The 24,442-nt window shown below is 40.1% G+C and overlaps 1 protein-coding gene across 1 annotated transcript; it reads left to right on the forward strand.

The window, feature by feature from the left end:
* Positions 1-115: 115 nt before the first annotated feature.
* Positions 116-15,155, forward strand: LOC122069687 (uncharacterized protein C594.04c). Its single transcript, XM_042633754.1, has 4 exons — positions 116-299; positions 12,186-13,900; positions 14,046-14,309; positions 14,482-15,155. The coding sequence occupies exons 2-4, from the start codon at positions 13,646-13,648 to the stop codon at positions 14,953-14,955; spliced, it is 993 nt and encodes a 330-aa protein (XP_042489688.1). The 5' UTR covers positions 116-299; positions 12,186-13,645; the 3' UTR covers positions 14,956-15,155.
* The last annotated feature ends 9,287 nt before the right edge of the window (positions 15,156-24,442 follow it).

Consider the following 24,442-nt stretch of genomic DNA (forward strand, 5'->3'; position numbering starts at 1 on the left):
TCTGTCCAGATTATATAGATATTTTTTCAAATCCCAATTTTACCCTTCACATGGTTCTTATTTTACAGTTACAGATCTACGAGGACTGAGCATGGCATTTGTGCAAATTGAAAGACTCAAACGTCGTCCTTCGTCCCTATGTCTGAGCTCTGAGGCAACCAGAGTCGAGAGGCTAAAAGTTTACCTTTCACGTCTGGCTATCCCAATGAAAACTCGGGATCACCAGGGGCAACTGCAACAACCCAAAAGGTGCTCTCGTGATCTGGAGCTACAGTTCGATATCCAAACATCTGTGCGAGGTATGGCTTTTTCCAATATCTGTTCCAGCTTACAACGAGGTCGGCTTGTAATAACTTATGAGTTGCGTAAAAGGTTGTGCATGTTATCGTATTTCGATAAACACTTAATGTTTAAGGTCGTAATGTCGTATTGTGCATGTTTGTTAAATTTCGTAACATAATTCCTTAGAAGGTTTTTTAACTTACTGAAACCCAAGATTCTTCAACAATTCTGCTTAGAGTGGAAGATGGCATCTCTCAGTCGAAAGAGTTCCCAATTCCCATAGTGACATAATCTAGGGGGGGGTGGGGGGTGAAGAAAAAAACCAGACATACGAATTCAGCATTTGCTGCCTTTCAACTATAATCACTAACCGTAGAGATAACATTCTTCAAGGTTCTTTGATGAATTCCCAGTCTTTAACTTGGCTCCTTAGGGCTGGCAACCAAACAAAAATCTATCCCAGTCTATCCTATCTGTCAATTAGCCAACCTTTGACATTCCCAAGGAACATTCTTGCTGGGTTGGATGGTGTGCTCAATGCCAGCTCAATTCCATGTTTAAGGCTGATTAATTGGCATGAATCAGATGCATAAAGACTGTTCCCAATTTGGTTTCAGTGTCCAATTTAAAGCACTTCTCCCAACTACCGGACAACATGTCTACTTGGTCAGCAGAGATACATGGTACATGCATTTTAAATTTTGCCATAAAATTCTGACTGGCCAATTCGAAGGATATTATATCTATTCAATGAAATACAAAAAGATCTTTAGTTCCTCTTTTTTCGAACTAGCAGACTTCTTTATATATATATATACATTGGCATTTTGAGGTAGACACTCTCTGGTAAGGGAGAACCACATATCTTTTTGCCCTGTTGTTTTCTTTTGAAGTGCATTGACACGGAGAGCTGAAAATATCTGAAAAATATACCCTAAAAAAACTCGTACAGAATGATCCAAAATTTCTAGAAACACGTTGAAATGCTCTTGTTATGGAGATTTAATGTACTTTTAGCCAATGCATTGATTCTGGAATTTTCTTGAGTTTTGTTGAGGATATGGGTCTTCCTTTGGTGTTTATATTCATCATTTGTCTTGATTAGGGCCAATTATGTTAGCGATTCCATACATGTTTGTCACCTATTGCCCTGTTACCATGGTTATCGATAATACTGGTTTTTGTAAATACTAATTGATTTGAGCAGCTAGGGTTATCCTGCATGGTATAGGGTTTTTGTAGATCTTCCAGGAAAAGGCCATGAATGCATTTTATTTTAATGGACTTATCAATTCAGTTCCTTCTGTGAACTGATCTATGACAGCCTAGGATGTGGAAGATCTAGGCTGTAGTATATGGAAGAAATTATTGGAATTAGTTAAGGTTTTCTATTTTTGCTGGTGACGGGAATTTGCTTTGTCAATGGTGGTAGGGTATGTCCACTTCTCTCTCCACTTCTATAATTTTCACCATAATTGGATTTTGAAATGTGAAAATATAATTTTGAAAAATGGTTGAAAATTTTGGACCGAAATAGAAGAGGAAGTATCCCCCCCCCCACCCTAAGTTGAGAATCCATTACATGTAGGGCCATAAAATTGAATTATGCCATTAAATTTGTCAAGGGGACTGTCTGAAGGATATCCTAGCTATCCAATGGCGAAGTAACCAACACAGTCCTCCGTGTGGCAAAAATTGGTGCTATTATTTTTTAAAATGGGCATTGGGAGAAACCTTACCCTTTTATTTGCAGTGAGTTAATGTTGTAATATGGGGTTTTAATGGTGTTTCGGTCTTTAAGGGTATTTTGGTCCTTTGCAATATTCTAGAACATTCCTTCTCCACTATAAATAAAGAGGGCTTGATGTCTAATGGACAAAAGCTCAGTTCCCAAATAAACATGGTATCAGAGCTAGGATCAACTTTGGGATCCTAACCCTAAGGCCTTGACCAAGGAAAAGAAGCCCTAGTTCTCTCTTGTTTCTCTTCCCTACCATCACCCGACTCCACTTGCCTCCAGCCGCCTTCGCCTCTAGCCGTTCATCGTTAGCGCCTCTCGTTGCCTCTCTCCACCCTCGGTGGTGTTAATTGTTCCCACTGAGGGTTTGCTGCTTCGCTACTCTAGTGCTGAGATGATCCGAATCTCTTCATCTAATTCAGTGTGAGATCATTATTCGTGTTAGGGATCTATCATATTGTTGAAGATTTTGGCGATTTCGTAGGAATGTTGTCTGCAACTCATCTCTTGGTTAGCAACTATGTTTGAAATAACCACTGCATTCACTGGACAGGAAGGAAATACTCACCGTGATTTTCCTTCGTTCCTTGCTAACTCCATCAAACTTGATGGGAGGAACTACCTAATGTGGTCTCATTCATGCTTCTTGGCTATTGCTTCACATGGCTATTCTGGCTATATTACTGGGGACTCACCTAAGCCCATTGTTGCTAATCAAACTTAGAAAAATAGGAGAGAGAAAACTAGCTGGGAATGTCATATTTTATTAATTCCATGGATCCTACTATTGCTTGGGGCTATTTCTTACTGAATACTGCTGGAAAGATCTAAGAAAGCTTCCAAGGATACCTATTCTCAGGTTGGTCATGGTGCCCAATGTTACAAGTTAAGAAAGAATATTCATGAAACTAAACAGAAGGAACTCTCCTTGTCCCAGACTCCCTGTATTACTCTACGCTATGAGGTATGTGGTAAGAACTAGATTTTTATGAAGATAGTGCTACTACCTGTGATGAGGAAGTGCAAGCAGCCGTTAAGCTCAAGAAAGACAATTTCAAGATTTGGCAAAGGACTAAGGAGGCAAAGATCAAGAGAGATATAAGGTTGCAAAGAAATGAGGCAAGAAAGATTATGGGGAAAGCACTGGCGAAGAAATATGAGAACTTATACAACAATCTAAACATTAAGGGGGAAAATATATTTACAAGATAGCTAATATTCGAAACAGGAAGAGTAGAGATTTTGATAATGTTCGATGTATTAAGGTGATGATGTTAGAGTACTTGTGAAGGATGAAGACATTAACAGGAGATGGGTTGAGTATAGTTGTGAACCTGAGAATAGGTTTGTCTGACTGCATCCCAGAGATCCTTCGTAGAGTTGAACAAGACAAAGCTAGGGCTGATAGCAGGCTCCATAGAGTTGATCAGAAACGACATGACAATGGCATCATTGGCTAACCAGGTGTTAGTGACAGCAGGATCCGTGGGTAGGCTAGACTCTTTAATGAGAAGACCAGAGAAGTGGTTTCCACGGATCGTAAGCATGCATGCATGCGACCCATGTCTTAGCCTCCCAATGTCAGGTTGAGGTCCTAATGAGTTCTTCCTCCTTTATTGTGTCTGGCAAGGTGTTTGGGTGTATGCCCTTTTGTTTGGAATCACCAATTACATGAGAATTTCGATCCTCGTGGGTTTTGTTACATATTCCTTGGCTACTCACCCACTTAAAAAAGATATCGTTATTACAATTCTCCCACTCGTCGGATGTACACCACCATGGATGCTGTGTTCCATAAATCATAAGCTTATATCCAGTACCAACACCTCTTCAGGGGGGCCTAGTATTGTGGAAGATGTGCCTCTGATTACCCCATTGGAAGTGGAAGTAAATGACACGGTTCTTAAGGAAGGAATAACCAGCCAGGAACAACTGCAGAAATCAATTTCAGCCCAAGGGGAGCCCATTCTATCGCAAGAGAAGTTAAGCAATCCTCTTCATGTATATGTTCGTAAATGACATAAGCAAGCCGCTCCTACCATCACCACCACCACCACCACTTCGCCTAGTCATTCGTATTCTCTAGATCTAAGTCTTAATATTGGTAAGTGTTCTTCCTATGATCCATCTTGTGAGTTTCCAATTGCTATACGTAAACTTGGAAGGGAATGCACTAAACATCCTATTTCTAATGTTGTTTCATATAAGTGTCTTTCTCCTTCCTTCCATACTTTTGTTTCCTCCTTTTTGTCTGTTTCTGTTCCCCATACCTAGTAGGAAGCTATAGTTGATCCAAAGTGGGAGGAAGCAATGAATGAGGAAATGAGAGCTTTTGGGAAGAATAATACATGTGATCTTGTCCATCTCCCTCTACGAAAGAAAACCATTGATTGCAAATGGATTTTCACTGTGAAACAATTTGCAGATGGATCTATGGAAAGGTATTATGCACTTCTAGTTGCAAGATGATTTACTCAAATATATGGCATCGACTACCAGGAAACGTTTGCTCTAGTGGCAAAGATGAACATTGTTCGAGTTATCATATCATGTGTTGTTAACCATGGCTGGGATTTACAACAACTTGATGTGAAGAATTCTTTCCTATATGGAGAACTGGAGGATGAAGTTTATATGGATGTCTCTAATAGGTTTACGTCTCAATAGACTCAAAGCAAGGTTTGCAAGCTTAAATGGGTTCTATATGGGTTGAAGCAGTCCCCCGAAGCCTGGATCAGACGGCTCCACAACTCAATAATTGCCGTGGGTTACAAACAAAGTAATGCAGATCACACATTGTTCATCAAGAAGCCAGGGGAATATATCGCTATCCTCATCATTTATGTGGATGATATAGTTGTAGAAACGCAACCCTAAAACAATGCAAAAGATAATGGAAAAAAAAAACAAGAACAAACAATGCACACAGATTTACGAGATTCGGCAAGATTGCCTACGTCCCCGGTGAGATGAGATCCTACTTCACTATCAATGGAGAATAGGGTTACAACTCTCGTCCCTCACACCTCTCAATATTGCTTGCATTATAAAGAAAGAAATCCTCACTACAAATTTATAGCGAAAAACCCTAATCTGGAAACTACACAATTGCCCTCAAATAAAAAATTCGAGAGGGGGGCTACGCCCTTTACACCTCCTGCCCCATAGCTCACTAACCGGCTATCGGGACCGTCGTCCTGCCTGTCGAGGCGCTGCATCAATACTCCCTGGATTAAACTGTGACGGAATACAAGACATCGTACACCAACAATAGTGATTCCAGGCAATGACACTCAGGAGATAGCTCACCTAAAATCTTATTTGGGCACAAAGTTCGAAATCAAAGACTTGGGGAAGCTGAGGTTTTTTGGGTATTGAGATAGCTCATTCAGCTCAAGCTATCTTCCTCTCTCAATAGAAGTATACTCTTGACCTTTTCTTTGATATAGGGTTGCTAGGATGAAAGTTGTTGACATTCCCATAGAGCCTAACTCACACCTTAAAGAAAAAGCTGGAGAACTAGTTGACAATAGCCGTTATTAATGACTGGTTGGTAGACTCATATATCTCTCTCATACTCGACCAGATATAACTTTTGCTATTAGTTTGTTGAGCAATATATGCGTGATCCATATTTCCACTCATTTAGAGGTTGCTTATCGGATTTTGAGGTATTTGAAGTTTGCTCCAAGAAAAAGAGTCCTATTCTCTCCTCATGGTCATTTGTGTTTGGAATCATTTACCGATGTAGAATGGGTTGGCTGTCTAGATGATAGGAGATCGACCTCTGGGTACTGTACCATGGTTGGAGGGAATCTTGTCATATGGCAAAGAAAAGAAAACGGTGGTAGCAAGGTCCAGCGTTAAAGCAGAGTTTTGAGCCATGGCACATGGCATATGTGAGCATTTATGGATCTAGGGTCTCCTTTAGGATTTGCGTGTTTTTATTAAGTTATTGATGGAGGGCCTTAGGGAAGAGAGGGGAAATCAAAATAGCAGGGGAGGGAAGGGGAAACACACATTCTCACAAAGCACCACTTCAACTAATTCAAAATAAATTCACTCTAAGTTGTCCATCGGTTACAACCTATATATAGGAAAATAGAGACATGAAATTAGAAATTATTTAGAAGTAGCATCCAACCTAAACTAGGAAACAAAATGAAGTCCTAACTCCTACATTCAAGTAAAACATGAAATAAAAGGCTACTAGGAAACTACTACTTAGGGCCCGTTTGATAACGTTTCAAGAAACGCGTTTCTGCCATTTCTGTGTCCAGAAACGGTAGAAACGAAACAAAAAGTGTTTGATAAAACTGTTTCGTTTAATTTTTTTTCAGAAATAGAAATTGAAATTTCTACCTATTTATGGTTCAGGAAACGACCCAGACATGTTTCACCTGTTCTGGAAACGACTCGTGGCCATTCTTTCGTTGGTTACTATCGACTTCCAGAAACATGACTTATCAAACACCTTCAATTCCGTTTCTGTTTCTAGAAACGAAAATTTATGTTTCTATTGTTTCTTGAAACAGAAATGGCAGAAACGTTATCAAATGGGCCCCTAGTTCCAACCCTGTGCTGGACCAGTTCCTCTTAGCTCTTGGCTTTCAAAGCCGGTCATGCTGGTCCAACCAGGTAAGTGCTGTCTTATCTGCATCAACTCTCCTCTGAAAAGAACTCAACTTCGTCGAGTTTAGATGAGGTCCAAGAATGCCATCAGAATCGATGCACTTGAGGAGAAAAGTACCAACTGTCCTCTTGAGCTTGAGAGGGGGAAGATCCTTTGCTAGAAGAAACTTCATCTCAAGTTCACCATGCTGAAAAGAGTATGTATTCTCATATTTGCAATGCTTGGCTTTTTTGTTGAACAACCATGGGCGCCCCAAAAGAATGTGACAGACTTTCAGAGGGAGAACATCACACTGAACCTGATCAATCAGTGCACCAAGGGAATACATGAGCAAACACCTTTCATTAATTTTCAGATTATTGTTGTTCACGCACCCACCCAACCTTGTAGGGATTCGGATGAGGCTCAATTTTCGGACCCAACTTACGAATAACATCTTCAGCAACAACGTTGGTGCAACTGCCGGGGTCAATCACCATATTACACAACCTATTATTGCATCGCACCCTGGTCTGAAAAATACTGTTACGGCACCAATCGTCCTCCTCGGGAATCTTCTGTGCAGTCAAAAGAAGACGGATCACATAGAACGGTTGAGGCTCACCATCATTAATCTCATTAGGCTCATAATCACATTCAGCCTCCAGATTTACAGTTCCTGTTTTCGGTTGCTCTTCTAGTACATAGAGTATAAAATTGTCCTTGTCGACGTATGCTAACAACCGGTTAGGATATTGATTAGCTTGATGTCCGTACCCCTTGCATGAGAAACATTAAATGGCCTCCTTTGAAAATACTGAGTTCCTGTCATAACAACGCTGAGGTGGGGAGTATGGGCGATTAGGCCGTGAATTCCATATGGTGGTGGCGGTGGCGGTGGCGGTGGTGGTGGTGGTAGTGGTAGTGGTAGTGGTACTGACGGATCCTGTGGAGTGGTGTTGGAAGAATCCCCAGATTGAATGAGACTCTTTCTTTTATTGGCTACCCCCAAACGATCAATAGAAACTTACATAGATTCTATCATGGTCTTAAGGGAGTGACAACGGTAGTGAGAGCATCAATTTTTGCATCAGTTTCTCCTTTATAGGAGTTCAATTGTTGAATAACTTCACTATTGCCTACCGTGGTAGAGATAGACAAGATTACACTCAAATATGATGGCAAAATAGTAAATAAAGGAGGTTTAAAGAGCAATGGCAGAATGGTATATAACTTTATCTATTTATTTATTTTTTTGTTAGTGGAACCCTAAAAAAAGGGGTTCGATGGAAGGAAATCGAGAGAAGGGGGCGGTGGGACGGGGGGCTGTGATTGAGATCGATTCTTCTCTGGATAGTCTTTTTTTAATGTTCTCAGTCTCTGTAAAAATCAGAATAGGAAATAGGGAGATGGTAAGGGATGGAAGGAAGAAAGGGAATGGGGATCCTTTGGCTTTGATACCAAATTAATGGAGGGCCTTAGGGAAGAGAGGGGAAATTAGAATAGCAGGGGAGGGAAGGGGAAACACACGTTCTCACAAAGCACCACTTTAACTAATTCAAAATAAATTCACTCTAAGTTGTCCATTGGTTACAGCCTATATATAGGAAAATAGAGACATGAAATTAGAAACTATTTAGAAGTAGTGTCCAACCTAAACTTGGAAACAAAAAGAAATGCTAACTCCTACATTCAAGTAAAACATGAAATAAAAGGCTACTAGGAAACTACTACTTAGTTCCAACCCTTGTTGGACTAAAACCCTGGGCTGGACCGGTTCCTCTTGGCTCTTGGCTTCCAGAGCCTATCATGCTAGTCCAACCAGGTAAGTGCAACCTTATCTGCATCAGTTATCTATGTGTTTCTGTTGTGATTAGTTGAAGTGGTGCTTTGTGAAATAACAAAGGAACAAAGGAAATAGACTAAAAACAAGACTCTAACTAAGCTAATGAATTAAATCCCGTTTTCCTACTTTCTACCCATATTTTAGGCCCATTAAAGTGGCCCATTACAAAGAAAACCCATGGGATCAAAGGTCCAACACATACATAACCCAACCCAAGGCTTATTTGCAATAAAATAAGCCCATTAAGTGACTTATTTACATCAAAGGGCATCCCATAAGGCAATGTGGGGCTGAATTGGCATGGAATCCACAAACTCCAAAGCTTCTTTGATCTGGCCAGCTCTTCCAAGTAGATCAACCATGCGATCGTAGTGCTCTGGCTGAGGTTCAATTTCTTAGTCTCGAGTCATCAAATAAAAAATCCAAAAACCCTTCATCCACCAATCCTGAGTGACTACATCAATGTAGCACATTTAGGTATGTTACCCCATTTGGGGCTAGACCCACTGTCTGCATCCACGAGAAAAGTGACAGTGCTTGCTTCCCACAACCATTCATGGCCAAACGACCTATTACGGAGCTCCATGACAACACATTCTTTACTGGCATCTCATTGAAGACTTTAGAACTTTCTCAACACTTCCACACTTACAATACATATCCACCAGAGCTGTCCCTAGGGTTACACTAAGCTCAAATTTCTGATCTTCTATATAAGAATGTAGCCAAACACCCTGTTCAATGCTCTAAGTTGCACACAGGCTGATACAGTGCTCACCTGTGCAGATTCTTTTGGCCTTATTCCAAGTCCAACTATCTCTGTGAACAGATCCAAAGCCTCATTCCACATTTTGCATATCCTGAAATCACTGAACTCCATGAGTCTACATTTCTTTCAGGGATTTCATCAACAATTGTCTTGCTTCGGCATATTTTCCCATCTGTGCATAGCCCAGTATCATTGCAGTCCATGAAACTATATTTCTATATGGCATTCGATCGAAGAAATAGTGAGCTAAGTCAATGTCCCCAGAATTCGAGTACCCAGAAACCAATGTAGTCCAAGATACAACATTAGCTACACTGGAACATTCTTCAAATAAACGACGAGCATAATCAAGCTCTTGATAATTTGATACATCCTGATCAAGTTATTTAGGACGAAAACATCATAATCGATCCCTAATTTTATAACATGGTCATGGAGTTCTTTCCCTTCAAAGATGAGTGCCTTATTCGAACAAGATTGGAATAGAGAAGGGAAGATTTAGTTTTCCGGTGAAATACGATCATGGATTCTAGAGCATCAATGCTTTGAGAGAAGCCTCTGATCATGGAGTTGTACATGAAAAGTGAATGAGGACAAAGAGAGGCTTGGATGGTGGAGCAGAGCTAACTTTCTTGCGAGATAACCTGAAATCATCCTCCATTTTCTTCGATCATTCCGACCTCCTCCTTCAAACCTTTAGTTTCGCTCTCCGTATTTCAGTCTTGCCATAGACCTTCAAAAGAGGGAGTAAGGCTTGAGGAGATGGAAGATGGAACGGTGTCTTTGGTATCATTGAGCAAATTCAATAGTTTTATGAGGAACATTTTACTGAAAAATCTGGCGTAAAATATTCTACGGTATTTTCGGGAAAACGTGGGGGGTTTGGTAAAATTTTACCTCCGGAAAAATTTCCAACTTATGAAACAAACAGTGGTAATTTAGATTTTACCATAAAAGTTTACATGGAAAATTTTCCACGCCGAAACAAACGGAGCCTTTAATGTGGCTTTTATTAGGAAACAAACATAGCCTCAGTAAAACTGTGAAAAGGAAAGGAGAAACTACTTATTCTTCATTACTGGTCCAAAAATAAAGATTCAAAAAAGAAAAAAAAATAAAAAATAATAACAAAATAAAAAATAAAAACAAGAATCTTTGATATATGCTTTGCTGTGGATGGTATGCCAGTTTCTAACACACTGTTCACCATGACTGCTGTTGAGGTCAAGTCATGGATTTCCTTCAGAAGAGACTGCTGCTAACTATGAAATATTTCTCTGTTCACAAGTTTTAATTTTTCATTTTAGATCTCCTTTAACTCTGGTTGTATGCCAGGTCAGGTGATAAAGTGTAATTTATTTTGTAATTGAGGCGTGATTGTGTTGTGCAGAACATCTGAGACTGCCATTTGGAATGTTATATTGCACACTGCGCAGAACATTTTCTTTACAGGGGAGGAAATTAATAGAGCTTCATTGCAAAATCAGAAGACGTTTATGTAGAAGCCAAGTCTCATAGATACTTCATTTCAGAGCAAGTCCTTGTCTAATAGTAGATCACAAGATTGAGTTGGCACAAGAGCAGAGATGTGAGGTGATGCATACCCCATTTTTCCACATTTAAAGTTGCCCCTTTGAGGTCTGTCTTAGACACCAGTTTCAACATCTGCTGTAGAATACTCTTTTTTTTTCTTTTCTTTTTTTGGGTGGGGGAGCAGGTGGGGGGAAGGGGGTTGCAGCTAACCACTAATGGGAGAGGAGCAATGGAAGGCCCTGGTGAAACCAGGGGGGAGGGGGATGGGAAAGAGGAAAGGCAAGGGAAAATGTAGATTACAGTCTAATTAAGCAGTTGTAACCTTGTTGGTGTGACTTAGCATAAAACTGAAAATCCACAAATGCTCTTCTTAAGTTAGACGTGTACAAAGTGAACTGTTGAAGCTTTGCCACAGGATGGCAAAGTAAATTTTGTAGCAGCAGGAGCTAAATGATATTCTGTTGGATCACCTATTGAAATGGAAGTAGGGCATTCTTTGCATCTCAGGTTGCAAGATGGTGGTTTCCAGGAGTCATACAAGAATTGTCCTTGGTTGGTTTTAACGTCTTACCTGGCATTGGGGATCACCTTTCATCCTCTGTACCATGCTTTGATACCTATTTATCAATAGCTTCAGCTTAGGAAGAAGCTCACTTGTTAGTCTTAGGAAGCCTCATATTAGGTCAATCGGTCTTGGTCATTTGAGGTCATTTTTAGATATTGAGTATGTGTATGTCAGTCCAGTCTCATGTAAGGTTGTACTCTTAGTTAATGAAGAATGCTTTTTTGGTGGAAGTTAATGAAGAATGCTTACCACAACTCAGAAAAACTTAGTCATTGGACGATGAAGTGTAAAAATGGATGAAGGTTCCATACATGGCAAGTTTCAACCCAAACATAATAAAGCTTTTAAAGTATACAGGACTATGGAAGGGGGGCATCATTGCATCCATATATGAGACAGTAGATGGTTAGATTTGAGTATGAGAATTTACATTGGTCAATCCAAACCATTTCTTGAATTCAACAGCCAGAATTATCACATCATTTTGTAATGTGGGACCCTAATGTTAGGTGGGTAACCCAATGAGAATACTTGTCTTTTATTTATTTTGATGAAATTTTATTTATTTATTTGTTCTTATATTATATTTATTTTTGGGTTTTATGTATGTCAGTTTTTTATAGTCACAACTGTTTATTATTTTTCGAAACCTCACAACGCACAGGTGGATAGATGATGTGTCGGTCCTTAGATAGAATAGACATGTTCCAGATTAATTACATGTCAAATTTCATAGTCTAATTCAATTAAATAACCCTGTATTTGTTTGCATCCCATATATGTAGATGTATGTATATTGGCAATCCAGCCATTAATATGCACTCTCCCATATCTTGGCAGGAACAGACGGTTAGTGGGAAGATTAATGAAAATAGATGGCACAAATTTGTTTTGTGACCTTCGGAAACGTCAGAAACTTTTGTGACAGCCGAAAACTACCCTTAAACTAATTGAAGGAGTAATCAAGTAGGATATTCACAAATTCACGGGAGCTGTGAGACATGGGCACGGTTGACCGCAAGTTCTGATTCCACATTTCAAAGATGCTTCCCCGATGGGATTTGTTTCTTCTTCATTGGACCCAGTGTCTACCACTCATTTGAGGATTAGAATTTGTCCCACTCCATCAGCAGCAGCCCCATCTCCGGCGATGGATTTTATTTCAGGATTGGGCTAGAGTTCGATGCACATGACTTGTCAATTTTTGGCATCCGAGTTTTATGTTCTGTCCTAGATTTCACGCTCTTCTCAAACTTCATTCACTTGGCCATATCATATTACATGGGTATAGTTATCGCTGAATCCAACGCCAAACATGATGGCATTTCCAAACTCGCACCCTCTCGGCCTCTCCCCTGCCCCGCTACCCCGCTAAAAGAAAAAGAAAAAAAAAAGAGGAGGCCGGGTCACCACCACCCACCCATGACCCAACCCAAGGAAGAGATAAGCAGCGGAAAATTACAAAAAAGAACCCAAGCCCCACAAGCGACATAATTGACTCCCTCTGCTTCCACTCCGTACGCTAGAGGAAATAAAAGAATGTAACTGTCCCCAAATTAAAGCAAGGCAATCACGGAGATGAGAGATTGTGCTCCAAAGTGGTAAGACTTGAAAGTGTTACAGCTTGGGGTTCTTCTACCATAAAAGAGTTATAGCTTGGGGTCATTGTAGAAAGTGAAGATTCTCATCGTTTCAGACTAGCGGACCTTTCGGCGCAAGCAGAAAAAAAAAATGATGTGGACTGCTGTTGTTTGGTTGGTACTTGGTAGGGCAAGGGCGTGGGATTTGGTTATATGAAGTGCTTTTGCCCTTTCTAGTTGCGACACGACTCGAGAGAGAGAGAGAGAGAGAGAGAGAGAGAGAGAGAGAAGAATCATTAACGGCACTACCCCATGCCACAAAACATCATTGCAGACACCACGGGCATTAAGGCTAATCTTCATTGATTCATGGTGAAGTTCAGACTCCAGAGTCGAGAAGGTGAAAAGAAAATAGTCAAATAACATTAACAACTTTTCGCTCCTTTACCCGAGAACACCACGAGCGGGATCGATAAACCAAGAGATGGAAATGCGAAAGCAGAGTGGCAGTGGGGGCCAGGGTCAGTGTATGTTATAAAAGTAGCCGTTTCCTCGCTGCCAAGGGTCACTGCGTCCCTGATGATCGCCTGATTTTAGACGAGAAAATCGAATAGACAAGACTACCTGATCAAATTCTTCCCTTCTCCTTCCCACGGGCAGTCCAGACTCCAGAGTCCAGATTCCAGCAACAACAACCTAGCCAAAATCCGATAAAAAGGGATGGGGAACTTGACCAACGCTGTGATAGCATTCCTGGTCCCTCTTCCCTCCATAGTTTTCTACCTGTCTTTTCTCCGCCAATTTTCTGCCCCTGGCCTTGTTCGTGGCAGTACTGATTCGGAATCTGTCCATCCTCCTCCCCTATGGGCCTGGACCTGGTGTGCTCACCACCCATTCCTATTGGCAAACTTGCTCTTCTTCCTCAACGTCAATGTTCTGTTCTGGCTTATTGGCCTCATGCAATCAAGCAATTGGGTTGGTCCTTTCCCGCACTTCACTTTACGCCGTTAATTTCCTTGTCCTTTTCTTCCTCCCTCACCCCCCCACAACCCCAATAAAATTTCCGGAAAATAGTGAATGGAGATTTTGACTCGATTGGTTTTGTACTGGAATGATGCAGATGATAGATCTATATTGGACTGTGATACCAGTCATGCAAGTCCACTACTACGCAACACATCCTCTTGCGCGGTACAACCAGTGGAGATCAGCGGTGATTACTGTGCTGACCTGGGTATGGAGCATCAGGCTCAGCCACAACTACTTTAGGAGGGAGAGATGGCAGTGGGGTGCAAGAGAGGACTGGAGGTTCACCGATTTGCGGCGACAGTACGGGAAACACTGGTGGTGGGTTTCTTTCTTTGCCGTCTATTTATCTCAACAGGTTAGTTGGTTATTGGTAATTTGATGTACTTTATAAGTACGCTCTAGTATATAGTTTGCTCTAAATCTGTACGGAGTTGGACACATTTCGCTCGAGTGAATGCCCCAATGAATAGCTTAAAAAAAAGAGTAGTATGTTGATGAGAAAGTGGTCTATGTGAGAAATGTTGCAGGTGTTTCTTATTGGAGTATGCCTGCCGATGTACGCCGCCCACTCCATAGAAAAACCATGTAACGTGTGGGACTCCATCGCCGCCATCGTCTGTACGTGTGGCATCGTCGTGGCTTACTTCGCCGACACACAGCTCTACGAGTTTGTGGAGAGAAACAAAGCCCTGAAAGTGAAGGAGAAAGAGAATCTCGATGAGGGCTTGTGGCGCTACTCCCGACATCCCAACTACTTTGGGGAGCAGCTATGGTGGTGGGGTTTAGCCCTTTTTGGATGGAACGTGGGGCATGGTTGGACATTCATCGGCGCTCTCATCAATAGCCTTTGCTTGGCCTATGTCACAGTGCTTGTGGAGCGCCGCATGCTTAAACAACCACACAGAGCCGACGCATACCGACTGTACCAGAAGACCACCTCTGTTTGGATACCTTGGTTCAAGACATCCCCTGAACGAGCTCCCAAAGATAAGGACACCTGAGTGCCTTTTCACCTGTCTTGCTGTTTGTTTGCCCCCTCCTCCTCCTCTCTTGCTTCACCTTCTTTTCTCTAGTTTTATTCCTTTGGTTCTGGTTCGATTCCGCGTCACATTGCCCCTCAGTTACAGTCATGTACTGGTCTGCATATTCAAACTGTTAAAACTGTTGGACTTTCGCAGACATTAATTTCATTTGAACCTAAGCAAAGCTGTCCATTTTATCACTTATATAAATCGGAGAATCCTTTAACCCTATACATATGCCCAAGATGAATCATAAAATTGGGACGCAATGGTAAATGTTGAAATAACATGCTTACGAATTCATAATTCAAAATATAGAATTTAAGAATTTTTTCTTTTATGGGAAGAAAAACTTTAGTTATAAATAGAAAGGAGTTTACATGAGTATAGACAACCTAGCTCGTTTAAGTAGGTTATTAGCCATAGATACATCAATCATCTATCCTTCTCCATCACACACAGATCAGATTTAAAAGTTGATATCACATTATAAATATCATACAAGGAAACAATGTTCAAGACTAAGATGATTGGCCAACATCCTTAAGACTAAGAAATTGAACTCTCACTAACAGTCCAAAACTTCTACATCACCCCCACCTAGTTCTTTGTCGTCTTGAAGTCCTTGAAGAAGACCCCTGACTTCATGTGCGCATCTTGCAAGACCAAAATTTATAGACAAAATTAACAACAGGAAGATATTAGAATCATAGATCCATTTCTCAATAACATGATTTGAAGAGGAAGGGTTACGTTTCAAAGCAAATTTGTTTCGAGTTAGATGAAGGAAGTTATAGCAAAAATAGAAAGTCAAATCTTATACTCAGCTTTAGAGAATGGAGAATAATAATGAAGGACTTGATCAAAAGAATAACCATTGATTGTGCTTGGAGGAACTCTATATTCATACCAAAAGGTCCCGCGGCCAAAAGCTGTGGAATTTAATATGTTGAAACCTCCTGAATAACCAATTTATAAAAAAGAAAGACGGGAAAATAACTAATCAATGATTTATACCTTCTTAAGATGGTAGGACGAAGTTCCACCAAAAAAAAAAAAAAAAAAAGATGGTAGGGCAAAGAAACTTCCCCAGTGAAGAGATGCTAGAGCTTGGACCTAGCACCGGATCTCCATATGTATCCTTAATCCCTCGTTTCGTAAATAAGGAAGAGAACTGGAAATGGGGGAAGAATAGTAGGGCTAAGGGACGAGAACATCTGATTTGTGCGATTCAACCTTTTTTATTTATTTATTTTTAAGGTAATAATTCAAATTTATTCATTCACAAGAAAGTAAAGAAAGAAGAAGAATGTACAAGCCCCTAGGGACCAAAGCAATCACAAATCACTCTCCTTGAACAATCTCCATAGGCAAACGACAAAAGAGGCTAAAGATCCACTCAACAGGCCAAACGAAGCTATAGTGACGAGTACACATAACCTGCGCGCATACCCCATTGACAGACTAAAAACCGATACCTTCCGGCCTATACATCATTTGTTCCGTGGTAATGTAACCAGCCCCTGACTCAGTGTTATCTTCAGTTTGCTTGGCATTCTCATCATGGTTCCCTGATCCTAGAAACTGAGGTTTGCAATGAGTAATCATTCTCTATCAACTTCTTTTAAGGTCCCAAGGAGAGTTGAACTCATGACCTCTTAATTTTGAGATGTTGGTTTATCACCTCTATGACTGCACGACCAGAAAATGCAATTCACCCTACAGACTAAAGTCGAATTGTAGGCTTACTTGTTAAACTACCTTGCCTTGGACATCGTTCACAATGGGTTCAGGGCTGATTGAACCCTTAGCCGGAAGCAAATCCTGACTGAAATTCTTGTCCTTGGGTTTGCTAGCACAACCTCACATTGCTTCTGATCAACAGTTGAAATAAAATGTCAATGTGGAGGTGGAGGTGGCTGCAAATCCATTTTAATAATAAGATCCTTAAGGGGGTGTTTGGTTCGGTAAATCTTTGGGATGACATTCTTTAGAATGATAATTCTTAATTTTTGGAGTTGTTTGGTTCTACTAGAATGACCCTCATAAGCGAGCATCCTACTTCCCATGAATGACCATATTACAAAGGATATGTTCCAAATCTGAGTTTACCTCAACACTTAAACTTAGATTTGAGCAACCTTTTTACCACCTAGTATAAAAGGAGAAAACGGAAAGACGTTCTCTACGAAAGCCAATATCTCAACCCGCGAGAAACATGCACTAGCCTTAAGACAACCAAACGATTTTTCAGAAAGAAACATAATTCAGAAGAATATCTATCAAAAGATTGACATTCATATCCGATATATGCACCATTTGATTTACCGAACCAAACACCCCCTAAGAGAGCTTGGAAAGAAACAGGAAGGGAAAGAGCTGGGACGGGGTCTAACATTAAGCAGACACTATTGGGTAAGGAGGATATATGTTGGAAGTTTCAGAAATACTTTAATAAGGGAAATTTACATATACCTCTCCTGAGGTTTGATCTAATTATATCCGCCTTTCTTGCGTTTCATTTATTACGTTTCGATCCATGAAACATAACACCGTGAGTGAATTGTTGTATTAATATAAGTATTTATTTTATATTATAAAGTTTCAAAATTATGACATGTTCCCTTGTTTTACTTTTTTATTTTTACTTTCACTTTAACTTTTGGGTCTTGAGCTCAAAAGTGTTTGAGGGAAGTTTTGAATGAAAAATTCAAAAAACACAAAAGCAAAGCCAGTGACTTGTCTTTTAGGACAAGTTGTTTAGTCCCACATTGGAAGTAGATGAGTGGGAGTGTGGGTATATATATATAGGTTTGGTATGTTTAAAGAGGCACTCTCCATTATCATGTGTGTGTGGGGGGTTCCTTGGGTGCTTTTGAATTATGTATACAGAGAGGTGTCTAAACATGGATAGGTTCCTTTTGGCATTTTTCTGTCACACCTTGTTCACACAAAACCGGACTGGTGACAGGGTTAACTCCGGTTAACCCAAACCTGCCAGGATCATCTGATACAGTATCCAACCACAGCATACACACAACTAAGATAATGTTCAACAGTTCAGCGGAAGGCTTAATTTACCTGTAAATATCCCCAATATACTTGATACCCAAATTGTAGTACATAGATAAATATATGTGGGCCCGCATGTATGATATTTACACAAAAAGAATAACAATTCACATATTAAGTACACAAAAGGGATCATCAAAAGAATAAAAAAGTAATCCTGTATGGAGTCACTGTTGTGGTCCCACAGCACAGCCCTCGCACGTGCAATCCGTGCCGTGCTCATAGTCCTCGAGGACCCACCAATCCTCTTCAGGGAATTCAACTATGAGGCCCGACCCTTGATCTTCAGGTTGGTGACCTGCAAAATCATCTAAAAGAGGTGTACACGTGGGATGAGCTCACTAGCTCAGTAAGTGAAAAGAAGGATCACACAACAGTCCACACAACAATCACAACCATATGCACTATATGCTATGCAATTCATTTTAAATCACATCCACCTAAACAACATTACTAAGTCTTTGGTTTAGTGCTACTACAACCACAGTGCGCGTATACTCCGAGTGCGAGCCGCGAACTCCATCCTGCGATACGCCCATAGGGCTGTCGGAGAAGGCCCATCATGAGTACTCGGAAAAGTAAAGCATGCCGACTACCGGCTCTCAACATAAAAGTAAATGACAGAAAATAAAGGTGTTGACTCCAGCAATTTAAAAGCAGTATGATTGGCCCTCTTGAATATACCACCGAGGTTGTCGACTGTCCTAATGACCCGTCGAGCGTATGTTTAACCACCACAGTGACCCAACAACCGTGACCACTGCTTCCCCCCAAATGGTAACCCAACACCTCAACCCCTGTTGGGAAGGGTCGTAGCACGGGAAGATGATAATCCTAAACCGCATGCTCCTATATGACATAGTACGATTGCATAGTGCCACCGCGTCCCATTCCACGGGCCACCAATGCACTCGTTTCCAAGCCAACTACGGCATCTAGTCTATTAATGCATCATGCACAATGATTCCATCATTAATCACATAAGCACATCATCATTTGACATTGAGAAAGTAAACACAACACACATGTCATAATAATATGAGGATGGCAAAACTACATATAATTTGCATGATGACATGGCTAGTCTAGATACATTTGAATGAATGCCAAACAAGCCTTAACATAAGGCCAAACGTCCTCTCCCCACTTACTTGTAGTGTACAAAGACTCATGCCCGGTACAGATGAGATCCAGCGCTAGAAACGTAAATTTTGGTGAACCTATCACAAGTGAATGGGGTTAATATTTCACCATTTTGGGGTCAAAACTAACAAGATTTGATGACAAAATCATGTTTAAAATCCTAAAAGAAGGTCGCACATCCGTTTTGGGTCCATTCGGACAAAAAAACCACGTTGAGAGCCTCTCGGGTGGGTCGGACAGCCCACCAGTCTTCACAGGTGGGCAATTCGGCCCATCGGTCATGACCGGCGGGAAGGTCGGCCCGCCGGTAGGGGCCCGTCGGTGGAGGCCGAGGGTCGGCTAGGACCGATGGACAGGTTGGCCCACCGGTCTTGAAAGGCAGGCAGGTCGACCCGCATATCGACCCATCGGTAGGGGCCCGCCGGTTGGCCCCGAGGGCCTGCCCTTTCAGGCGGGCCGTTTGGCCCACCGGTCTCAGCCCACCTGAGCAGGCAAAAAACTGCCATTTTCCCCGAAATTTTCCTCAACCCTTGGGGAATCAAATGGGGCTTTTTCAATCCTATTTTCCACACATTCAATGTCTCATAAGATGATTCTAACCTAGATCTAGGTTAGATTTAAGGAATGGAAGCCATCTTACCTTCTTTGCTCAAGAACTCTTTCAAAAACCCTAAAATCACTTCAAATCACCAATGCTTCTCCAACCTTGTAAACACTTCTTCAAATCCTTCAAAATCAACACATAGACCATCTATTAAACCTTAGATTCATCATCTCAAGGGGGATTTACAAGACCTCAAGAAACTCTACCCAAATCAAGGGTTTTACTTGGGTATGGTGAAAGTTTAAGGAATATAGCCTTCGCTCACCTCTAAACGTAGATCTCGTGTTGGAGATCACTCTTCTGACGTCAGAATGGGAAGATCAAACCTTGGCGCCACTTAAATCAATTTCTTCTTCCTCTTCCTTCCCCTTTCTTCTTCTTCGTTCTCTTTTCTCCCCTCTCTTCTCTCTCCTCTTTAATCTTCTCACCAACTTCCCGTGTAATAAATGAGATATTGAAAAACATAAATAATACTATTTATACTTTCTTAAAATCATTAGTAGCACATGGGTGGGTCACTCAAGTGGGCGGATGCGCCCACCTGTGACCGCCCACCCGAGAGCCAAAAATTGGCCAACAAGTGGGATTTTGGTAGAATTCGACTCTTAGCATGAGTCTCACTCTCGGCACAAGGTATATTATACGTATGCATTTTAGGATACGACTACATACCAGCTTTATCCATACATGGCCTTATGATATGTGCATGTACACGGCTTGGGTACACCCGTCTCCTCTGGCACTGACTCGGACTTATCTGGCCAACCGGTGTTCAAAGTCACCCTTGTCATCATGGTCCATAAGGAACCCGCCTCAACCCTCTCCGGTTCGGGTCCTGCATCGTTAAACCGGGTCAACCGTGTAATTAGACCAGGTTTAAAAAGTAGGGTATCACATTTTTCCTCTCTTTTTCTCCCCTCTTTCTCTGTTCTCTGTTGAACCATTGCATAAAACAATGTTAAAAACCGTGCTTAGTGAGCCTAGCCTTTCTCTCCCAAAGGATCAGAGTCTGTGTACAATTAGGCATAGATCATGGTTGCTTTATCTTGGAGGTAAAACGTAGGAATCCCCATTTGTACTGATATAGGGGCGTTTTAGACCTTAACTTAACCCACCTTGGTTCGCTTGCTTCAACAGCTCTGCATCAAAGGTTCTTCTACTGCATTACTAGAATACTACTATCTAGTCTTATATGGGTACCATTTTCTAACATTCTTAAGGTCTAAAATTTTTTTCGGTGGTCTTATATGAGTACCATTTTCTAACATTCTTAAGGTCTGAAATTTTTTTCTGTTACTGTTATAAGACATGGCTGATAAGGATATTGCCAACAAGGATACTCAAGGCAAAACCCCATCCGACCCTACTGTTCTGCTTGGTAACAAAACTACTCTTCCATCACCAATTACACCCATGGCGGGTGGGTCTCTTACTGCTGATTCCCTTGTACCCCCAATGGGAAACTTGAGGATAGCCTCTGATTTTGAGAAGATTGAACCATTTGATGACACCAATTTCAAACGGTGGAAGCAAATGGTCTTTTTTGCTCTCACTCAAATAGGAGTGGCTTTTGCTCTAACAGATCCCAAACCCCCTCAATCTGAAGACCCAGTTAAGGAAGCCAATCGGTTGGCTTGGACTCAAGCCAATTTTTAGTGCAAGAATTGTATACTCAATGTACTGTCCATTGACTTGTACAATGTGTACAATGCATATGACAACGCATACATGATCTGGAATGCACTGACGAAAAAATGTACTCTAGATGATGCTGGGAGTAGGAAATATGTGATTGGTAATTTCTTAAGTTTCCAAATGAAGGACAATGAAAGTATATCCTCCCAAATTGACAAATACCAAGTGTTAGTTGGTAGGTTGTCTAAGGAGAATATAATTCTGCCCGATGAATTTGTGACTGGTTCCTTGATCGAGAAGTTGCCAAGTTCTTGGGATGCTTTCAAGCTTACCATGAAACACAAGCGTAAAGACTGGTCTTTTGATCAAGTGGTTGTTCGCATCAAAATTGAGGAGAGAAACTGAGCAAAAGATGATAAAGAGAAATCAACTCTCAAAGCCAACGTGGTAGAAACTGAAAAATGACAATCATCCAAGAAAAGGAAGTTTGAGGAATCCAAGAAGAAGAAGGGCAACTGTTTTTCATGTGGAAAACCAGGCCACTTCAAAAAGGACTGCAGGAAAAGGAAGAAGAAACTTTCTGAAAAGGCTAAGGTTCATCTTAATGAAGATGATGTTTTTGTTGTCATGATCACTAAAATCAATACTGTTGAAAAAATAGATGATTGGGTGATAGACACTGGTGCTACAAGGCATATAACTGGAGACAAAAATGCTTTCAAAAATTACTCTACAAATGTCTCAGAAGAGAAGGTTGTTATGGGTAATTCACACTGTGCAGATGTTATTGGAAAATGACAAGTAGTGATGAAACTTACTTCGGGAAAAACACTTGCTTTGAAGGATGTACTACATGTTCCAAGCATCCGTAGGAATTTGATTTTAGGACCTCTTTTGAACAAGGGTGGGATGAAGTTATGCTTTGAGTCTGATAAGTGTATTATCACAAAAAATGATGTATTTGTTGGCAAATGTTACCTTAATGAGGGCCTTTTTATATTAGGTATTTCTGAAATAATGAAAGATAAGCCTAGTGCTTCTTCTGTTTATATTGTTGATTCTTATGATATGTGACATGCTAAATTAGGACAATGTAATACATCCTATATTAGGAAAATTGCTAATATGGGACTTGCTAATATTAATTTTAAAACCAAAATTGATAAATGTTCTATATATGTAGAAGCCAAGTTTGCAAAGAAACCACATAAATCTGTTTAAAGACAAAGTGATTTGCTTGATTTAATACACAGTGATATATGTGATTTTAAAACACATGAATCTAGAGGTGAAAATAATTATGTTATTACTTTCATTGATGATTATTCTAAGTTTGCCATGATTTATCTTATTAAGACTAAAAATGAGGCTGAAAATACTTTTATGTCATTTAAAGCAGAAGTAGAAAATCAATTAGGAATGAAGATAAAACACCTTAGAACTGATAGAGCCACGGAATATAGAACTACTAGTTTGGTTAAATTCTATGAAACCAATGGTATTATACATGAAATCACGGCTCCATATCAACCCGAATCAAATGGAGTGACTGAAAGGAAAAACCGCACATTAAAGGAAATGATGAACTCTATGCTAATAGATTCGGGATTACCACTTGATTTGTGAGGGGAAGCCATACTATCTACTTGTTATATCTTGAATAAAATACCTCACAAGAAGACCGGGTTGTTGCCTTATGAACTTTGGTTTAAAAGAAAACTAAGTTTAAAGCATTTAAGGGTATGAGGTTGTTTGGCTAAGGTAGCAATACCTGAACCAAAGAAAAGGAAATTAGGTCCTAAAACATGTGATTGTGTATTTATTGGTTATGCAGTACATAGTTCAGCATGTAGGGTTTTTGGTTATAAAAGCAGTGGATGGTGTCTATGAAGAAAACACTATAATAGAATCCAAAGATGCTGAATTTTTTGAAAATATATTTCCTTACAAATTGAATTCAACCATTAATAAGGATGATAGTGGTATTTCTGGTGTAGGAAAAAAAGTATCTGTTAACAATGACCCATCACCTTCAATTGACGAAAGTCAACTTGGAAGAGGTAAAAGACAAAGGAAGTCAACCTATACAAGAGATGAATGGCTTACATACTTAGTAGATAAGGATCCTCTAACCTATAAAAAGGCCGTAACCTCCACCGATGCTGTCTTTTGGAAAGAAGCAATTAAAAGTGAGTTAGATTCCATCGTTTCTAACCATACTTGGGAATTAGTTGACTTGCCACAAGGGTTTAAAATTTTAGATACAAAATGGATTTTTCGAAAGAAATTAAAACTAGATGAGTCATTAGACAAGTTTAAAGCAAGACTTGTTGTCAAAGGCTTTAGAAAAAAGCAAAACATTGATTGGATGTTAAAACTATATTCTTAAATGGAGACCTAGATGAGGAAATATATTTAAAACAACCAAAAGGTTGTGTTATACAAAGACTAGAACACAAGGTTTGTAAACTTGTGAAATCTTTGTATGGTCTGAAACAAGCACCTAAGCAGTGGCATGAGAAACTTGATTCAGTTTAGCTATCAAATGGATTTCTTGTGAATGATGTAGAAAGATGCTTGTATAGTAAATTCAATCATGATAAAGGTGTATTTATTGTTCTTTATGTAGATGATATGCTCATAATAGGAATAAGTTTAGACATAGTGAAATAAACTAAAAATCTCTTAATGTCTAACTTTGATGCAAAGGATATGGGAGAAGCTGATGTGATTCTTGGAATAAAGAAAATCAAGAAAGAGAATAAGATCATCTTATCTCAAGCTCACTATGTTGAAGCTATGCTTAAAAATTATGGATATTTTGATTGTCAAAGTCTTAAAATACCTTTAGATATTGGTTATCATTTAAAGAAACATTTGGGAGAACCTATTTTTCAAAAAAGATATTTCCAAATTATTGTTTCAGTTTCATATTTGATCAACTCAACCAGGCCTGACATTGCTTTAGCAGTTGGGAAGTTGAGTCAACACACTCACAATCCTAACAAAGAG

This window comes from Macadamia integrifolia, unplaced genomic scaffold, assembly GCF_013358625.1.
Source record: "Macadamia integrifolia cultivar HAES 741 unplaced genomic scaffold, SCU_Mint_v3 scaffold69, whole genome shotgun sequence".
In the NCBI taxonomy this organism is placed as follows: Eukaryota; Viridiplantae; Streptophyta; class Magnoliopsida; order Proteales; family Proteaceae; genus Macadamia; species Macadamia integrifolia.